The sequence below is a fragment of the Saccopteryx bilineata genome, chromosome 4 (genome assembly GCF_036850765.1).
Source record: "Saccopteryx bilineata isolate mSacBil1 chromosome 4, mSacBil1_pri_phased_curated, whole genome shotgun sequence".
NCBI lineage: Eukaryota > Metazoa > Chordata > Mammalia > Chiroptera > Emballonuridae > Saccopteryx > Saccopteryx bilineata.
In genome coordinates, this window is record NC_089493.1 from 156,091,283 (window position 1) to 156,108,748 (window position 17,466).

The following is a 17,466-nucleotide window of genomic DNA, read 5'->3' on the forward strand; positions in this document are numbered from 1 at the left end:
CCTACCGCGGAGGTCTCGCCCCTTCCCGTCGCGCCGTGGGCCTTTTCCCGCCGCGGCCTCGCCCGCTCCCGCAGCGTTTTTCGCGTTAGTTAATTCCGTCGGCTAACGAGCCTGGCAGGTTTCTACAGCCGAGAAGTTACGTGGAAATCGCCTCGCGGAAGCCGGGTTTGTGCTGTTCTTGCTGAGTGCTACCCCAGCCCTTGATCCGCGTCGTACCTCGGGTCTCCCCTCTGGGCCCCTGAGGTTTCCCTCCCCGGGAAGGGTGCCTGGGTGCGTCCACCGCGGCCCCTGCACCGGAGCAGGCTCTGAGCTCTAGCCAGCTTCGCCAGGGGCCCGAGCTTCGTCTCTGAGTCGCCTTCCCAATGTGTAAGTTGGGACGTGCCGTGAGTGTTCACTGGGACTCCAGGCAGAGTGAACATTAGCTGTATGGACGCAGAAGGAGAGTTGGGGAGACTCCTGAGCTGTATAGTAAGTACATGGCCAGGAAATCGAGGCTCAGAGCGTGATAGGGCTTTGTTCTCAGACACACAGCAAGTGTGCAGCACCGGCTGGACTCCAGCTCAGGTCGGCCTGACTCTCAACCTAGGGACTGGGAGGAAAACGCTCCACGGAGCTGGAAAGCTGGGATAGCAGAGAGATGTCCCCTCCTAAGGTGGGTCACTGGGACTTTCTGCCTTGATGAACCCTAGAATGAGTGTTTACAGCCCTCGGCTTTACTCCATCATTGCTGACTTCATCATCTCTTACTCCATAAAATGTAAAATATTTATTAAGACATTTATTAAATAACATTTGGAGTTTCTTTTTCCTTTTCTTATTGTTTTTTGGGTTTTTTTTTTTAGAGAGGAGAGGGAGAGACAGAGAGAGAGAGAGAGAGAGAGAGAGAGAGGAGAGACAGAAGGGGGGAGGAGCTGGAAGCATCAATTCCCATATGTGCCTCGACCAGGCAAGCCCAGGGTTTCGAACCGGCGACCTCAGCATTTCCAGGTCGCCGCTTTATCCACTGCGCCACCACAGGTCAGGCCTCTTTTTCCTTTTCTTACTGTGTTGACATATACATAACATAAAATTTACCATTTTAACTATTTTTAAATGTATAGGTGAGTGCCATTCACTGTATTGACTCTGGAACCATACACCTCCAGAACCTTTTCGTTTTCTGAACTGGATGCAGTTCCTTACCTGTGTGTGTGTGTGTGTGTGTGTGTGTGTGTGTGTGTGTGTGTCTGACAGAGACAGAGAGACAGAGAGAGAGACAGATAGGGACAGACAGGAAGGGGAGAGATGAGAAGCATCAATTTTTCGTAGCAGCTCCTTTGTCCCAATTGTTCATTGATTGCTTTCTCATATGTGCCTTGACCAGGGGGCTACAGCAGAGCAAGTGACCCCTTGCTCAAGCCAGCGACCTTAGGGTCGTATCTATGATCCCATGCTCAAGCCAGCGACCCTGCATTCAAGCTGGTGAGCCTGTGCTCAAACCAGCGATCTCAGGGTTTTGAACCTGGATTCTCTGCATCCCAGTCTGACGCTTTAGCCACTGTGCTACTGCCTGGTCAGGCAGGAGTTCCTTACTTTTAATTGTAAAGCTAAATTGAACCTTATATATGATTCTTTTTTTTTTTTTTTTCATTTTTCCGAAGCTGGAAACAGGGAGGCCGTCAGACAGACTCTCGCGTGCACCTGACCCAGATCTACCCGGCATGCCCACCAGGGGGCGATGCTCTGCCCCTCTGGGGCGTTGCTCTGTTGCATCCAGAGCCATTCTAGTGCCTGAGGCAAAGGCCACAGAGCCATCCTCAGCGCCTGGGCCATCTTTGCTCCAATGGAGCCTTGGCTGCGGGAGGGGAAGAGAGAGACAGAGAGGAAGGAGAGGGGGTGGGGTGGAGAAGCAGATGGGCGCTTCTCCTGTGTGCCCTGGCCAGGAATCGAACCCAGGACTCCTGCACACCAGGCCAACGCTCTACCACTGAGCCAACTGGCCAGGGTATGATTCTTGAAAAAAAAAATTCCTACCAAATTAACCAAAAATTCTTCCCATATATAGAAAGATGGGGACTTGACCTTCAGAAAGCAGTACAGGCCAAAGGCAACCCTTTGGGGCCCCTCTTTGGCCCTACCTTGAGCCCAGACACAAGCCAGTCTTGTGGTCCAGGACAGCTCAGAGGAGTTCGGTTGGCTCGGGGCTTTTCCATCCTCAGGGCTGAGGGTGAGAAGGCTGCTGCCAGTCCCAGTCCACACTTCACCCATTCCCGAGATGGCCAGGGTCAGGAGGCAATACAGCTGGAAGTCAAGCCAGGCCTCCAACCTGGTCATTTCTGGGCCAGTCGTGTCTACAACAGGGTGAGGACACCACCAGGAAGGCTCTTTTTCCTGCTCAGAAGGCTCACTCATTTCTGCCTCCCCTCACGCTAAGGACTCCTTTGTCCATTATCTTATGCCTGGACTTCTAGGGGCCATTGGAGGCCAAGAGGGCAGAGAATGGGAGGAAATGGCTGAGTCCAAATTTGAACCCAGGGCATGGTTTCTCTCAATGCAGGCAGCACTGGCATTCGCAGTGAGCTGATTCATCATGGAGCAGGGCTGTCCATGAGTTTCAGATGTTTGATATACCTGGCATGGTCCACAGGAGTGTCTCCCAGTCACTGTGACAACCAAAGCATCCCATATACTAGTATCCTAGGAATTGGATGAGGGAGATCTGGGTCAGCCCACTCCTCACACAGGGTAGGAATTTTTGTGATTTGTTTAGCTGCATGGCACACAGTGGGGCTCAATAAATGTGCTTGTATCAGATAAGATCAGGTTTGTTTATGGTGATAAATGTGCTTAGACTAAATGTGCTTCTCTTTCTCCTGAACAGAGGTAGTTCTTGACAGAGTGATGTGAAACCCTCAGTCCTTGAGGCTCAGCTGTGAGCACTCACTCAGGTCTCAGCTGGGACCTTGAGCAAGTCATTCACTCTTCTATAGTCTCTTGCTCCCACCCCAAGCTCTTGGAGCAATCTGTAGGGCTCTAAAATGAGAAATTTGCAGTTTAGGTTTGAAGACTTGTGTGCATGGTATGAGACCACAAGGGGGCAGCAATGGGCCATGAATGGCCTTGTCCCACCCAAAGGAGCAGGAAAGGGATTCCTCTCTGGTGACAGGAAGGGAGAACAGGTGGCTTCAACCCCCAGGAGGATCTGCCTGCCAATCATCCAGCAATATGGTGCTACCTAGCAGACTGCCCTGACGAGTGGTTTTGGAAAGACAATCCTGGTCGTTTATCCACAGGCAGATGAGTACCCCTCAGAACTTCATTTTTCCCACATGTAATTGGAAATAGTGGCACGGACCACATAGGCTCCCTCATTCACAGGGCTGGTGATGGTGGGGAGGTTCTGTGAGGTACCTGGGTGGAGGGAGGAGCGAGTCACCAACTGTAGAGTGCAGTAGATTTGTGAGGTTACGCTGGGACGCCAAAGGACACGTGGACAGCCTGTGATCTCCATCACTCATCACAGCTCTGCTGTGTTCCTCACCCTTCTCACACTCCTGGCTTCCCTGGTGACCCAGATGACTGGCACAGCAGTGGGCCTGCCACTTATTGCCAGCCACTTAGGGAGACAGAGACAAGGAGTTGACCTGTTCCTCCTCCTCAGCTGGTATATGGCTGGGCCTCTTCTGCTTAGTGAGGAGGCCACATAGTGGGGACTAGGGGGACTACCCAAACCGTGGCCCTTCTCAGCCCTCAATCCTTGGAGGGAGGAGGAGAGCTAATACACCCTCACTGCAGGCCCCTTCTTGTCTATACCACTCCGATGTGCTTGCTTTTGTTATCTGTGAAATGGGCACATTCTCTGGGTCCCTCTCTCAGGGTTTTTAAAAGGACCAGCTGGAATAAGTGATGGAGAAATGCTTTGCAAGACAATGGCCCTTGCTTGGTCTTGGAGTAGGGAGGGGAGAGAGAACTCAGAATCATGAGAGCTGGGTACCTGACCTGTCAGCTGCTCCTCACTAACCGCAGTTGGAGTGTAGGCATCACTGTTCCTTCTTACAGGTGAGGTGGCAAGTTAAACTTTCTAAGAGGGCTGCAACAAGATCTACTCCACATTTTATTAAAATATGATGTTGATACTTTCCCCTTCTATTGGGTGTCAGCCGCTGATTGTGGCAGAAAGTGACTCCATATGACTTCTGAGGGATATTCACCCTTGGAATCCAGCGGCCATGCTGTGGGGACCTTGGACCACATGGAGAGGCCGGGCTGGTGTCTGGACATCTGATCTCCCATTTGACAGCCAGTGCTGACTGCCAGGTGTGGGAGAGCTTGAGTCACAACCACCCTGCTAAGCCCGTTAACCCCAGAAGTGTAAGAGAGAAACGCAATGAGTTTTGGAGTGATTTTCTATGTAGCAGTCACTGGTTGATGGCTTAGTGATGTGACTGGCCAGAGGGCTCAGCTGGAACATGACAGGACTAGGCCTTGAGTGTATATGTTTCAAACTCCAAAACCCATCTTTGCCCTAACCCTAAACTACTTCCTGTGGTTTCTAGGGTAGCTTTGACCCAAAGTGAGTCCCCTGTCCATCCCCACTTTGCAGTGGCCAGGCTGAGACCTCAGCCAGCAGTGCCCAGGGGCAGTCTGCAAGGACAGGCACACCTAGACACAAATTCATGGTTTATTACACACAGCAATATCCATCTACACATTGGGGGAGGCAAGGCGCTGGGCCAGGTTTGGTGACTGGAGACCTTTGTCAGAGGTGGGAAGCCTCTCCTTAGAGCGCCGATGCCTCGTCACAGGCCCCCTGCTCGGGCCGGCTGGGAACCAACTCTGAGGTTCTTCATCTGCACAGCTCACCTGGAGGACCACTTCTGGCCGGAGTTCTTCTGGGTGGGAGACTGGGGCCAGTGAGACCCAAACTCTAAGCCGGAGGCCCATCTGCTCAGGCTGGCAAAGTCTCCTCACATCCCTGCTCTGGGTGGAGTGGAGACAGACAGGAAGCAGCAGCCACTCCAGTCAGAGCCTTGCCGTCCTCCACACCTAGGACCATGAGGCTCCCTGAAGCTGGGTCTGTGTGGTGGTGATCACAGCCTGCATTCCTGGCCAGAGGAAACGTGTTCTCATACAGGTTGGCTTCCTGAGGCCTCATGAACTTGGTGAGAACTAGATTTGCTTGAGGTCTTTTTTACAGCTCCCAGCCCCCAGTGGCAAGAGCTGAGTGGGAGTCTTGTCCTGCTCTGGTGAACCCAGGGTCCAGGAGGGCCTGAGAGGGTGGCAGTTGGCTCTGGCTGAAGAGGCCAGGAGCAGCTGCAATGGCTATCCATGCCCCAGGCAGTTCCCTGGGGCTCTGGAGCTTCAGGGGGCAGATTCTTGTAGGGCAGCCAGGCAGCCAGATTCTCTCTGCTAATCAGGTGACTGAAGGCCCAGCCTGACATCTTTGCAGCCTCCCCTGAGCCAAGCACCTTCACCTTCATCTCCTTCCCAGGAGAGCTATGTCTTGTGAATGTCCCTCAAATGCACAGTTCCCTGATTGGTCTGTCCATGTTCCTGCCAGCTTCACATGCTGATCGTCTGGGGCTGGGCCAGGCATACACTCAAAGGTTAAAAGGCCACAGGCAGTGTATCCCGTAAAAATAGATCAATATATTACTGTTTTGTTTTTACAAAAATCAAAAATTTCCATATGGATCTGTCCAGGTTGTGAGCTGGTACTGAGGATCACTGGAAAAGGAGGGAAAGACTGCAGGTGAGGAGGGGCTATGAGGCCCCGAGGACACCCCCACCAATCCCATTTTGCCCATTTCCTCCCCTTCACCTGGTCCCAGGCTGCTGGCTTTCACCACCTCTCAGGGGTGCTGATGACTTCAGACTGGTTGGGCCAGGTACTGAGTGAGCCCTGTGCAGCCCACTGGGTGGGCTGTGCATAATCACTCAGGACTATGGCCCAAGCCTCAGGACATACAATGGGAGAGTCGGTACTAGGCTGTGGCCCTGGCCGGGTGGTTCAGTGAATAGAGCATCGTCCCAGTGTGCTAAGGTCACAGGCTCGATCCTTGGTCAGGGCACATGCGAGAAGCAACCAATGAGTACACAACTAAATGGAACATCTTTGTGGAATGAGTTGATGCTTCTCTCTCTCTTACCCCCTTCCCCTTCTCTCTCCAGTCACTGAGGGAGAAAAAACTTGGTTTGTGACAGGGAAGCCTGGCAATTCAGTTACTATGTAGAGAACCACATATCCATGTCTGGGGCCCCTCTGGTCCTCTGACTCCTCCTTCCATGTCTTGGTGACTTCCCTGCAAAATACCTTATGCCAGCAGCCAGGCACGGGCAGCCCGTCGGTGCCCTGGAAAAAAATAAGGTTTCAGTGATGGACAGGGGCTGGTCAGATCTCTACCCTGGCATACTCCTGCCCTGGGTGTAGCGATGTGCAACCCTACTGTGTGAGGTTGCTGGACCCCGCTGAAACAGGACCCAAATGCCTGCACTGTCCACCTAGGCAACACAGTGTGGGATAGACCACTCCTCACTGCACTTGACCTGAGTGCAACCCCTGGGGCTTTGGCTGGGACACCCGTGCAGTGGACAGAACCAGGAAGACACTGGAGGACTGGGCTTGTGCTGGACATTGACTGGTTAGGGGGAAGACCCAGCCTTGCTCTGCTGAGGGCTGCATGGCTTCCTGCCTGGTGGCTGTGACAGTGGCTCTAGACCCTGGCGGCCTGAAATGTCCAGAAATTGAAGAGTGTATGGACAATTCAGGGAGTGGGATCAGCCTGCGTGAGGCCCATCCTGGTCTCTGTGCCTGGGTCTGAGCCGCAGATCATCAGGAGGAGGCTGGCAAGGTGAAACTTGGCCGGGGTTGTCTGGAGGTATCGGCTATTACTGATCAACAATCAGACACATGTGAGGGCAGGGGGTCCCAGGCACCCTGGAGGATGGGGGACTGGAGAGGGACAAAGGCTGACCCTGTAGTCCCTGGGGGCAAAACAAAGACATTTCACTCTGTGCCAAGGCCCACACAAGGGCCCCAGCAGTGCAGCACACCCAGCACATTGACAGGCATCAGCAGGGGCTCAGGCTGGCCCCAGGACAGGGCGGGGGCGGGGAGGCAGGCGGGATGCGGAGGGTGGGCGATGCCAGCACAGCACAGCACACAGCAGGCCAGGCTGCGTACCCCAGGGCAGGGCCTGCTGCCCCTCGCCAGGCCCCGTGGGACTGGTGCCCCTTGCTTGCTTCTGCATTTAGGATTTCCCTGTTTCAAAGATAATGGCTTCATGACTTGGAGGAAAGTCTTGGCTCAGGGGCTGGGTCTGTGGGGCCACCCTCTCCCCTGCTGTGCCTGGCACTTTTTGTGTCTGCTCACCATACAGATTTGCATGTCTCTTTTTCACTGCTTCTTCAAACCACCTGGAAGTGGGATTAGCACCCCCAGTGTATGGATAGAGAGACTGGGGAACAGAGGTGACTCACTGAAGGTCAGAGGACTGGGCCTCTGGGGTCCCTGGTCCTGACCTCCCTTTGGACAGTGGCCACACACACAGCTGGAAGTCCCTTTCCTCACGCCCCCGGCAGAGGTGGCCAGGTATGAATATCTGGTCAGGGTTAGTATGGAAACTCAGCTGTTTTGTTTTCCCTGTCTTCTGAGCTCCACTGAAAGAGTTGGGAAAAAGTCACCTCCCCTGTCTTCTAGGAAAAGGGAACTGAATTTTGGTTATTTCAGGCACTGGGTTGGGTGGGCCATCAGGGGCTAACGACAGAACAGGAAAGGAGAGGGTGGTGGGAGCAGCGAAAGGAGTGGTTTACGGCACATGGAAGAGAGGCCAAGGGACAGTCTTGGGGCCTCCCAAAGCAGAGAAGGCCTCTTCTCAGGTGGGACAGACCCTCAGAGATGTGAGAGTGATCCCACCTTCCTTCATGGGCAAGGAAGCAGAGGAAAGAAGGGCAGTGACCCCAGAAAACAGGCTCTGCCCCTGGCTGGTCCCTCTTTCTATAGAGGGGGCAGGTCTCCCAAGTTGTACCCATGGTGGGGTCTGGACCAGAGCAAAAGACCCTCTATGATGAGAGTGACAGTGACGATGGCCCTGGCGGTGCAGGCATCCCAGGAGAGGGCCAGCATGGCTTCTGGGACTTGCAACTTAGCTCTGAGGACAGGAAGATGCTGGCAGGAGGTGACAAGGACCTTGGCTGGGGCTCCCCTCCTGCTCCAACACATACCACAGGGCACGGCTGGTCCAGGCCTGGTGGTCCCGGCTCGCCCTTCTGGCCCTTCACTCCTTTCCGGCCGGGGATGCCTCGCTCCCCCTGCACAAGAAGGCCAAGGCTGCCATGCCCAGGATGCCTCCAGCACCGCTGAGAGAGGGGGCTGGGGCTGGCAGCCACCCTGCCCTGCGACCCCATCCCAGCCTCCACCTCCCACCCGCCTCTCTCTGCCTGCTTCTTTTTTTTTTTTTTTTTTTTTGTATTTTTCTAAAGCTGGAAACGGGGAGAGACAGTGAGACAGACTCCCGCATGCGCCCGACCGGGATCCACCCGGCACGCCCACCAGGGGGCGATGCTCTGCCCCTCCAGGGCGTCACTCTGCCGAGACCAGAGCCACTCTAGCGCCTGGGGCAGAGGCCAAGGAGCCATCCCCAGCGCCCGGGCCATCTTTGCTCCAATGGAGCCTTGGCTGCGGGAGGGGAAGAGAGAGACAGAGAGGAAGGAGGCGGGCGGGGGTGGAGAAGCAAATGGGCACTTCTCCTATGTGCCCTGGCCGGGAATTGAACCCGGGTCCCCCGCACGCCAGGCCGATGCTCTACCGCTGAGCCAACCGGCCAGGGCCTCTGCCTGCTTCTTGCCTCCTGCATCCTTTCTGCCTCTTTCTCCTCTTCACCTGCCTCCCTCCTTTTGTCCTCTTGCCCTATCTCCTCTCCAGTTGTCCCACTTTCTCTCTGCCGACCCCACCTTCTCTCCGCGCTCGCTCCGATCTCCCTTCTCTCCTCGGGGTCCAGGGAAACCCTGAGAAAAGGATTAAAGGTTAAACCTGAAAATGCAGTTTGAGGTTTGCTCCTCTTATCTGCCCACCTCTGCCCCTCCCTCCATATCTGTTACCAGCTGGCCCCGCCCCAACTCCTAGCTGACATATATGGTGGGCACAGGCTGATTTAGGGAAATGTAAGCCTTTAGAATCCCAGCACTGCTTCCTCTAAAGAGGACACAGCAGGAGGCTGGGGATGGAAGCCCCAGGCAGAACCGCTGCAAAGGGCCTTCCCTCATGTCTCAATCAGAAGCAACTGGCACTGGCCCTGGAAGTTTATGTCACCATCTTTGGCAGACCAAGAAATGATGAGCTTTGTTATCTGGCCTTGGCTCAAACTTGTACACCCACACATCTATCCATCCATTTGTCCATCTGTCTATCCACCCAACCAACATTTCTGAGCATCTACTAGGAACTGGGCTGTGGCCTGGGTGCTGGGCACAGAGAAACAGATTTGATGTGTTTCCTCTTGTACTTTTATGGGGTTTATTTTCTATATCTTATGACATTTTGACATCTTAAGAATCTTGCAGGCTGGGGAGAGGCCATCTCTCCCAGAACTAGCCAGTGCTTAGAGCAAAGGGCTCTGCTGGGAGCCCACCTTTCAGGTGTGAACCAGCCAGTCCCCCAGCCACCACCTTTACTACCTCTCACACACCAGGATGGCACTTCCCGTCTGAAATGCAATAATCTCACAGCCAGACAGGAGGCAACCAGAGGCCACTCCTACAGTGAAGCCTGCTGGGGTTATTCAAACTGGCCAATCCTAATGTGTTTCCCCTGCACTGCCTTTCCTTTCTCTCTCTCTCTCTCTCTCTCTCTCTCACACACACACACACACACCCCACCACCACCAACAATAAAAACTCTGGCCTAGGGTTTCTTGCCTCTTTTCTGCTTCCAGACCATACCTGATGCTTTCTCATGTGGTCCTTCATGCCCTTCTCTTGAAAATTGTAATAAATTCTTTGAAAGGCATTGACCTTTCTATGTCATTACTAAGCTACCTTCATAAATTAAAACCCCGTGGGTACAAATATGACACTTCCCTTGCAGTCTACCATGGCAGGCAATGGGGTATAGAAGGTGGTAATCAATGCTTGGTGATAGGAGTGAACCATATGCTGTGTCCCAGGGAGAGGGGCAGTCCCGTCCAGTGTGTGGTCAGAGAAGGCTTCCGAGCAGACTCCCCATTTCAACTGGGCCAGTAGTTGAAATGAGAGGGTGCCAGTAGTTTGCCAGGCCAAACGGGCGGGTGTGGCTTTGAGATGACACTTTGAGCTAGCTCCAGGCCTTCCAGAAGGCAGCTCTGACCTGATTCCCTTCCTGAGTCCAGATGTCATCTTGTTCTGACCTTTCTCAGTGATGGAACATGGCCCTCCTGGTCAGAAACTCAGGTTGGAGTTCTTCCTCTTCCTTGTCTGCAGTTGCTCTCCTTGAACTGCAGACACCAGAGGCCTTATAGTCCTGTGTGTATCCCTTCTGAGAGCTTCTTGGTTACCCCCCTTCCCTTCTCATACTGGTTTGATTCCACCCCCAGTTCCATTTCTCTGGCCAAGTGATATTTCAGCATTGACCCAACTGGGGCTGATGAGAGTTGATGAGACTTTTTCTAAAAGAGTAGAGAATGAGGCAGATCATCTTTGCCCAGGACTTGGGCCTAGAGAAATGCAGGTCTAGACTCAGCTCCATCTCACACCACGTGGAACTCGGGATGGTGCCACACAGAGGAATCAGGGACAGGAGAGGGGGAGAGGTTGAGCTGTGCTGACACACGTGAGCCCTGGATCAATGTGCTGTACCTCTGCATTTTTCAGTTATGAGTCAGTTTAAACCAGTTCAGATTGTGTTTTCTGTTTTTTTGCAACCAACAGACACTTGATTCAATCAACATTGGACTAACACTTCCCCTTCTCTCCTTCCCACAGTATTGCCTTAGCTGCAGCCTCATACTCCCTCAGCAGGATATTACAACAGGCTGTCCACCGTTCTTCCCATCTCCCTGCTCCAATGCATCATCACCCATCATCTGTTCATTTATCATTCATCCAGACGTCATCCATCCATCCATCCATCTATCTGACACCTGTTCTGGGCTGTGCATTGGACTTGGCACTAAGAACGTAGGGAAATCAGGCAGTTGTGGTCCCAGCCCTGGGAAAGGGAGTTCCACCCAAGCCAACCAGCTCAGGTCACTGTACATGCAGCAGGAGGGCAGAAGTCCACGCAGGAGGGACCTGATCACAGTCAATGGTGAGATACTTACATCTAGTCCTGGCTCCCCGGGTTTGCCCTGAGGAGAGGCAAAGGGAAGGTGTGAGGGGCTAAGAAGGGATGCTGGCAGCACAGCTGCTGGGGACTTCAGCCCTGTGAGCAGTCCACAAGTCTGCACTCTGGCCCTGGGACCAGTGAGGTGCAGAGGCTGAACCCCCAGGGTTGACTGACACGTGGCTATGCAGCCATGGGATGGGGGGGGACATTAAAGAAAAGTGGTTACCTTCTCTCCTTTGCTTCCCGGCAGCCCAATAAGGCCTAGCGGGCCAGCTGGCCCCTGGATGGAAGAGAACTGAGGTAAGAGGCACGATGGTTACAGGAATTAACACCTCTAAGGACAAACATGGCTAAGACACTCACAGGTAGACCACTGGGGCCTCTTTCCCCCGACTCGCCCTTCTCTCCCTTTGCTCCATCCGAGCCCTGGAAGTGAACGGGGGGACTTCAATCAGGGGGAAGGCGTCAGACAGATGGAAGGACAGGAAATCTTGGGGCCTGTTGGGGCCTGGTTGTGTAGGGCAGAAGGACAGACTCCAGGCTGACAGATCTGGCCTTGGCTTCCTTCCTGTGCATATCAGAATGAGCTGTGGGTGTGAGCATTTTACCTTTTCTTGCACATGGGCTCCCTCAGTACTCATGGTATGTGGCTGTGGTCACACTCATTCCACAGATGAAGAGAGAGTGGCACAGAGGGGCAGGGACAGGCCCAGCTGCACAGCATACAAGTGGTGGAGCAGACTACCAGTGGGGTGTCTGAGCCCCAACCTTGGACTCTGTCCCTGAAAGCATCTGCCTCTTGTAAACATGATCCGGGGGGCACTGGGATAAAGCAGAACCAGAAGCAGCACATTTGGTCGGCCACATGCTCGGCCACTCAGCTCTGGGGTCCCTGACGCTGAGTCTCTGAGTTGGCCTCTGAGCTAGAGAAGCAGAGATGCACATTCCCTCAGGGCAGGGCAGACAGTGAGGCCAGTTGGCCTCCTCATCTGTGTGGCCCCCAGGGCGGGACACACAGCCAGGCCACACTCGTGGTTTTAATTTATGAACAGAGGTGGTGGGGGGGAAGCAGAGGACACGGCGTTATATAATATACACCAAACCCAGGACTTCACCTCAAGGCTGTGGGCAGCTGAGACATGTGCATGTGGAGGGTGTATAGGGCGGGGGCAGCAAAGGGGGAGGTGCAGAGGAGGGGAGGTACAGACAAGGAGAGAAAGGCAGTGGACTGGGGCCCTGCAGAAGGAGAAGGGGAAAGAACAGAGCCCTGCCTGTGGACAGGGGGCACTGGCTCTAGTGGAGTCAGAACATTCAGGCTCTGGGAAGATGCATGACTGGTCTGAGGCAAAGCATGGGCCCTCACTTGGCCCATTAGCAAGGCTTTCTGGAACTGTCCAGGCTGTGAGTCTGTAGCAAGTAGGGGGCTTTCCACCCATACCCTAGAACTCACCGTGGGACCCTGCACTCCCTGAAGACCCTGGAGGAGGAGGAGAGAGGTCAGGCCAGGGTTTTCCTACAGTGTCCCTAAGGCTGGCAGGCCACTCACTACCCTTGTGGCCCTGACCTCAGGGGCCTCCCAAGATGGGATCCTGGCTCTGCCCTCCTTGCATGACATGTCCCCTCCCCCCAAGGAATTCTGTCCTCCCCCAGGTACAGCTGCTGGGCCTGGGCCCACCACCCTAATGTATCCCAGCTGCTTCAAGCCAGATATTCTTACCATGGGGCCTGGGGGCCCCGGGGGGCCCGGAGGCCCTGGCTCCACTATGATCTGGGCCTAGGAAAGGGTCAGAGGTGGATTAGTCACAAATTGCCTCGTCATCCCTCACCCGCCCACACTTAAAACTCAGGGAACCTTGGAGAAGCACTCCCTGAGCAACAGGCCTTGAGCCATTGCTTCTTGACCCCAAGAGAGCACTGCCTGGTGGGGGGGAGGGGTAGCTCTGGCATTTGAGTTTTCAAATGGATGAGACCGCCCGAGGTTCACCCTCTCCCGCTACTCTGGGTTTGGTTAAGCCAGGTGGCCCTGCTGTCCCAGGGCATGGGGTCTTAGCTGCCCTGGACTGGGCACTGAGGGGAGACCCTGGTCCTCAGTTCCCTTTACCATGCTCTCAGAGAACTTGTCAGATGCCGGCTCTCCCTTCTCCCCCTTGGGGCCATGGGCACCCTGTGGGATAAGATGGTCTTTAGTCTTTTCTGTCCATCACCAAGGTCACCACCATGGTGATCAGTGGCTTCCCCTACCTTCCCTCATAAGGCTGCCACCAGCAGAGACTTGCCAGGTCAGCCTTTGCAGCCTCAAATAGTTTTCCCTAGATCAGTGAGTATTTAGACAGCATAGTGACAGTGGCACACTGTCTGTGGTTTTCTTTGGGGTGCTTCAGCCCAGCACCACCTTTCTAGCTGCGTGAGCCTGATGGATGGACAGTGGGCGAGCAGCGGCAGCCCTGGTGGCCTCTCAGCCTGTCAGAGCTCTTCCAATCCTTCCACGTTAAGACCAGTGGACAACATGACAGTGATGGTGACTGCCGGCTCCCATTCTCAGATCTGGCTGTGTCCTTGTTCCTTACCGGAATGGAAGATTAGCCCCTCTGTGTTAGGGGTGGGAAAACTGAGGCCCAGGGGGTTAGGTCACTTGGGCAGGGTTCTGGTCAGTGAGACATGAAGCAGGATGCAAACCTGGTGTGCCAAAGCTGTGTTCTCCCTACCACCTGCAGGGCCTTCATATTCACCCTCACTGAGGCCTTGGGGAAGTGGGCGGAGTCCTTCCACAGATGATGGAATCGGGGAGCAGAGAGTCTGAGATGTATAAGCGGGAGCCAGCACTCCCTTTCAAAGGCCCTGTGGCCTGGGCTGGACGCAGAATGCAGGGCCCCTGCTGCTGGCAGGCACATATTCACTTTGGGACCCCACATGGGGCGGGTGTGTGCTGGGCCTGCCCAGCTGCTTACCGGGAGGCCAGATAGGCCCATCTCGCCTGCTTCACCTTTGGGTCCAGTTGGCCCAGCCTCTCCTGGGTCTCCTTTTGGTCCTTTGGGACCCTGAAAGCCACACAAACAAGGGGTCAGTGGGACTCAGCAGGCATTCGCCCGTCCTCACTCTGACAGGCCCCAGAGCTTTGCTCAGGCCAGGCCACATCCCCACTTCTGCATTATGGGTCCCCGCCTCCAGCCCAAAGGGCAAATGCATGAGGGGCCTGGACAGAGACAGGGAGGGGGCACCCCACACCTGCCTCGATGTGCACAGCGGTGCAGGGTGGGGTGAGTTGCACTGATGGGAGTCAGGGTCAATCCTGGGCTCACCTCTCAGGAGCTAGTGATGGGAGCCCCAGCCCCTCCAACCAACCAACCAACCAACCAACCATCCACACAGTCTTCTTCCTGCCACTGCATTCCCTCACTCAGCCTACACAGTGTGTCACACACTGGGGACCCAGAGCTAACGACACACCTACAGATGTCAGGTGATGCCATGGACATGACAATGGCTGTGTAGAATCACATAGATGTAGGCTTGTAATGACAGTAGTGCTGTTAGCTAGCCTTCAGAGACTCACTGCTACATGGCAAAGGGCACACTGCTCTATAAGTTTTCCATACACAGTTTCTGAACCCTCACGTCAGTCCCCCTGCCACCGTCACCTGCCACTGTCACCCATGGTGAGGGCAGAGGCTGCCAGTGAGCAGCTGGCTTGAGGCCTGTGGGCAGAGCCAGAATATGCACAGGTGCACACTCTGTTCTCCATCTCTGGACACACGCACATGCACGCACACACGTAGACAGGTGCTCACGTGCTCACACGCACACAATAGCATGACACTTGGCATCAGCATCATCAAGGAAATGAAAAGCTCAGAGACCTTCTCTCCGTCGACTCCGGGGGCACCAGGCAATCCGAGTTCGCCCTGGAAGGGAACAGACAGCAAGAGGGGTTATGGTGTCCCATACCCCCTGAGAAGGATCTGTGGCTGGGCTGCCTCCCCTAACCAGCGCACTGCTCCTGGTCGAGTTCCTGAAGTTAGATTCCAGGAAGGTACCCACAGAGTGCTCAACACTGGGCCAAGAGCTGGCCACCTCCTTTCCTCAGCCCCTGCAGGCAGATGTGGCCCAGGGTTATAAATCTATAGGCTGATACATTACATCCTAGAGGCTGCGGTTTGGAGTTAAACACCTTGCTCCAGGCCACACAGCCCAGGGATAATGGTGGAACCAGAACCTGTCTGATTTCACAGTCTAAGGCTCTTTCTCCTGAGCCAGGTAGGCAGGGTATAATGATGCATATAGGAATAGCCACGTCATCTATGGGCCTTTGTGATTTCACGAGGGGCCGATTTACAGGTTTCCATGTGCGAATCAAGTTTTCCAGGGTATAGTGTAGCTACTGCCAGGAAGAACCCACCCTGCTTGGTTAGGAGATAGCAAGACCCTTTCTCTGAGCCCCCAGAAGCCAGAATGGGATGTGGGGAGACAAGCAGAGGAGGCACGGCAGAGAGGAGAGGAGGTGGGCTCTGGAGACAATGGGCTTGAGGGGCCACACAGTTGCCTGTGCACTGACCTTGGCTCCAGCGATCCCTGGTGGCCCTGGTGGCCCGGGAGGACCCTGTGTGTGAAAGTCAAGCCAGTCAGTACCTAGGCAGTACCTCCCCATCACTGCTCACTGCTGGCTCACCCCTTCCACCCCAGGGCATGCCTCTGCTTAGCTGGGCTGCAGCAGGGTCAAGGGCCCTTACACAGCTTGATTCCCACCCAGCTGGCCCAGCTAGTCAGTCCTGGGAAGAGGCCGCTGGCATCAGCTAAGATAACACAGTGTCCATGGCTGTGGAGAACCCAGAAACCCTCTACCCCCAGAGCTCGTTTCCCCAGAATCTAGATTTCTCCACAATACTGCCTGCTCAAGATCCTGCAGTGGCTCCTTGTGCCTCTTTTAAAAGTTTTAATTATTATTATTGATTGATTTTAGGGAGAGGAAGAGAGAGAGAAGCATTCATTTGTCATTTCACTTAGTTCTGCATTCACTGGTAGTTTCCCTACCTATGGCCTCTTAAAGCTGGCATTCAATGCTAGCCCAAAATTGTACCCCAATAATGACCCAGCACGGCCTTTTCTCCTTCTCCTGTGACCTCTCTGACCATGGGCTCTGTTGCCTATTGTCTCCTGGCCCCTAGGAGTTCCTGGGTATCATGGGTAGGAGATGGCTTCTTTAGTCACTAGGTCTGACCCCACTCCCAAGATGCTATCTTGACCTATGCTTCCAGGAGGCTGCCTGCTCACCATGGCTCATTATCACTCCCCAGTCTCATGTCCCTTCCCAAAGACCGAGCCCCGTCTAGCCCCTTAGCCCAGAAAGTTCCAATCCTTGCCCCTCCCATCTCCTCTTGCCAATCTGCTCCCTTCTTGTTGGTGGCTCCATTGAGGTGTCCCCACTCTGACCGCCATCTTTCATTCTGCCCGCTCTCTTCTAGGTCCACGCTCTGTGCCTACCTTCCTGGTGGCCCACCTGCCTCCAGCTAGTCCTGCACCACTTCTGTTCACCTTCTACACCATCCCCCAATATGTGTTTTTTAACATCACCCCTCTGCTCAAGAACCAGCGAGAACTACCTGCTGCCTATCTAATAGCGTCATCATCTTAGTCTGGCGCTGCCAACTTGCTTCCTGCCTTCCTGGACCCACAGAGCTCTCCCCTGCAGCTTCCAGCCAGCCCGGTCCCACCATGCAGCCCATGCCCTTGGGCCACGTCACACCACACCACACCGCACCGCACCGCACCGCACCGCACCGCACCACACCACACCGCACCCACCGCACCGCACCGCACCGCACCACACCGCACCGCACCGCACCCACCGCACCGCACCGCACCGCACCGCACCGCACCGCACCCACCGCACCGCACCGCACCACACCGCACCGCACCGCACCGCACCACACCACACCGTGCAGGGCGGGGCAGGCCACAGCTACCATCAGCTTGTCCTTCTGAGCCTGTGGGAATAACTGGAATTGAAGCTCAAGTGGGGTCAGGGGCCACTGTCTAGTCTGGTTTCTGATGACCATCTGTCCCTCACCCTAGTTCCCTTCCCTGGCACTCAACTTCTCTTCTGCTGGTTATGGGTCCCGGTTTGCTGGGGTGGGGTGGGGGGATCAGGGGTTACACATTTCCTGAGGCGCTAGAGCAGCCTTGCTACTCTC

At 54.8% G+C, this 17,466-nt stretch overlaps 1 protein-coding gene and 1 long non-coding RNA gene across 3 annotated transcripts in view; one reads left to right on the plus strand and one right to left on the minus strand.

Moving 5' to 3' along the window:
• The first annotated feature begins 29 nt into the window (after positions 1-29).
• On the plus strand, positions 30-17,053 carry LOC136333352 (uncharacterized). 2 transcript variants are annotated; one of them, XR_010731012.1, is made up of 4 exons: positions 30-165; positions 10,936-11,260; positions 11,529-11,578; positions 16,738-17,053. It is a non-coding gene; the product is annotated as an uncharacterized lncRNA (long non-coding RNA). The 2 variants fall into 2 exon arrangements; XR_010731011.1 differs by having other exon boundaries at positions 46-468.
• The window catches only part of COL23A1 (collagen type XXIII alpha 1 chain), a 423,137-nt gene continuing 410,323 nt past the window's right edge, over positions 4,653-17,466 (minus strand). The window contains exons 15-27 of the mRNA XM_066272386.1: positions 15,831-15,875; positions 15,136-15,180; positions 14,227-14,316; positions 13,380-13,442; positions 12,996-13,052; positions 12,729-12,755; positions 11,642-11,704; positions 11,505-11,558; positions 11,274-11,300; positions 8,932-8,985; positions 8,203-8,289; positions 6,293-6,331; positions 4,653-5,706 (exon numbers count right to left, since the gene is read on the minus strand). Of these exons, the coding sequence (XP_066128483.1) occupies positions 5,704-5,706; positions 6,293-6,331; positions 8,203-8,289; positions 8,932-8,985; positions 11,274-11,300; positions 11,505-11,558; positions 11,642-11,704; positions 12,729-12,755; positions 12,996-13,052; positions 13,380-13,442; positions 14,227-14,316; positions 15,136-15,180; positions 15,831-15,875 (654 nt within the window). The 3' untranslated portion in view covers positions 4,653-5,703. The remainder of the gene's footprint in view (positions 5,707-6,292; positions 6,332-8,202; positions 8,290-8,931; positions 8,986-11,273; positions 11,301-11,504; positions 11,559-11,641; positions 11,705-12,728; positions 12,756-12,995; positions 13,053-13,379; positions 13,443-14,226; positions 14,317-15,135; positions 15,181-15,830; positions 15,876-17,466) is intronic.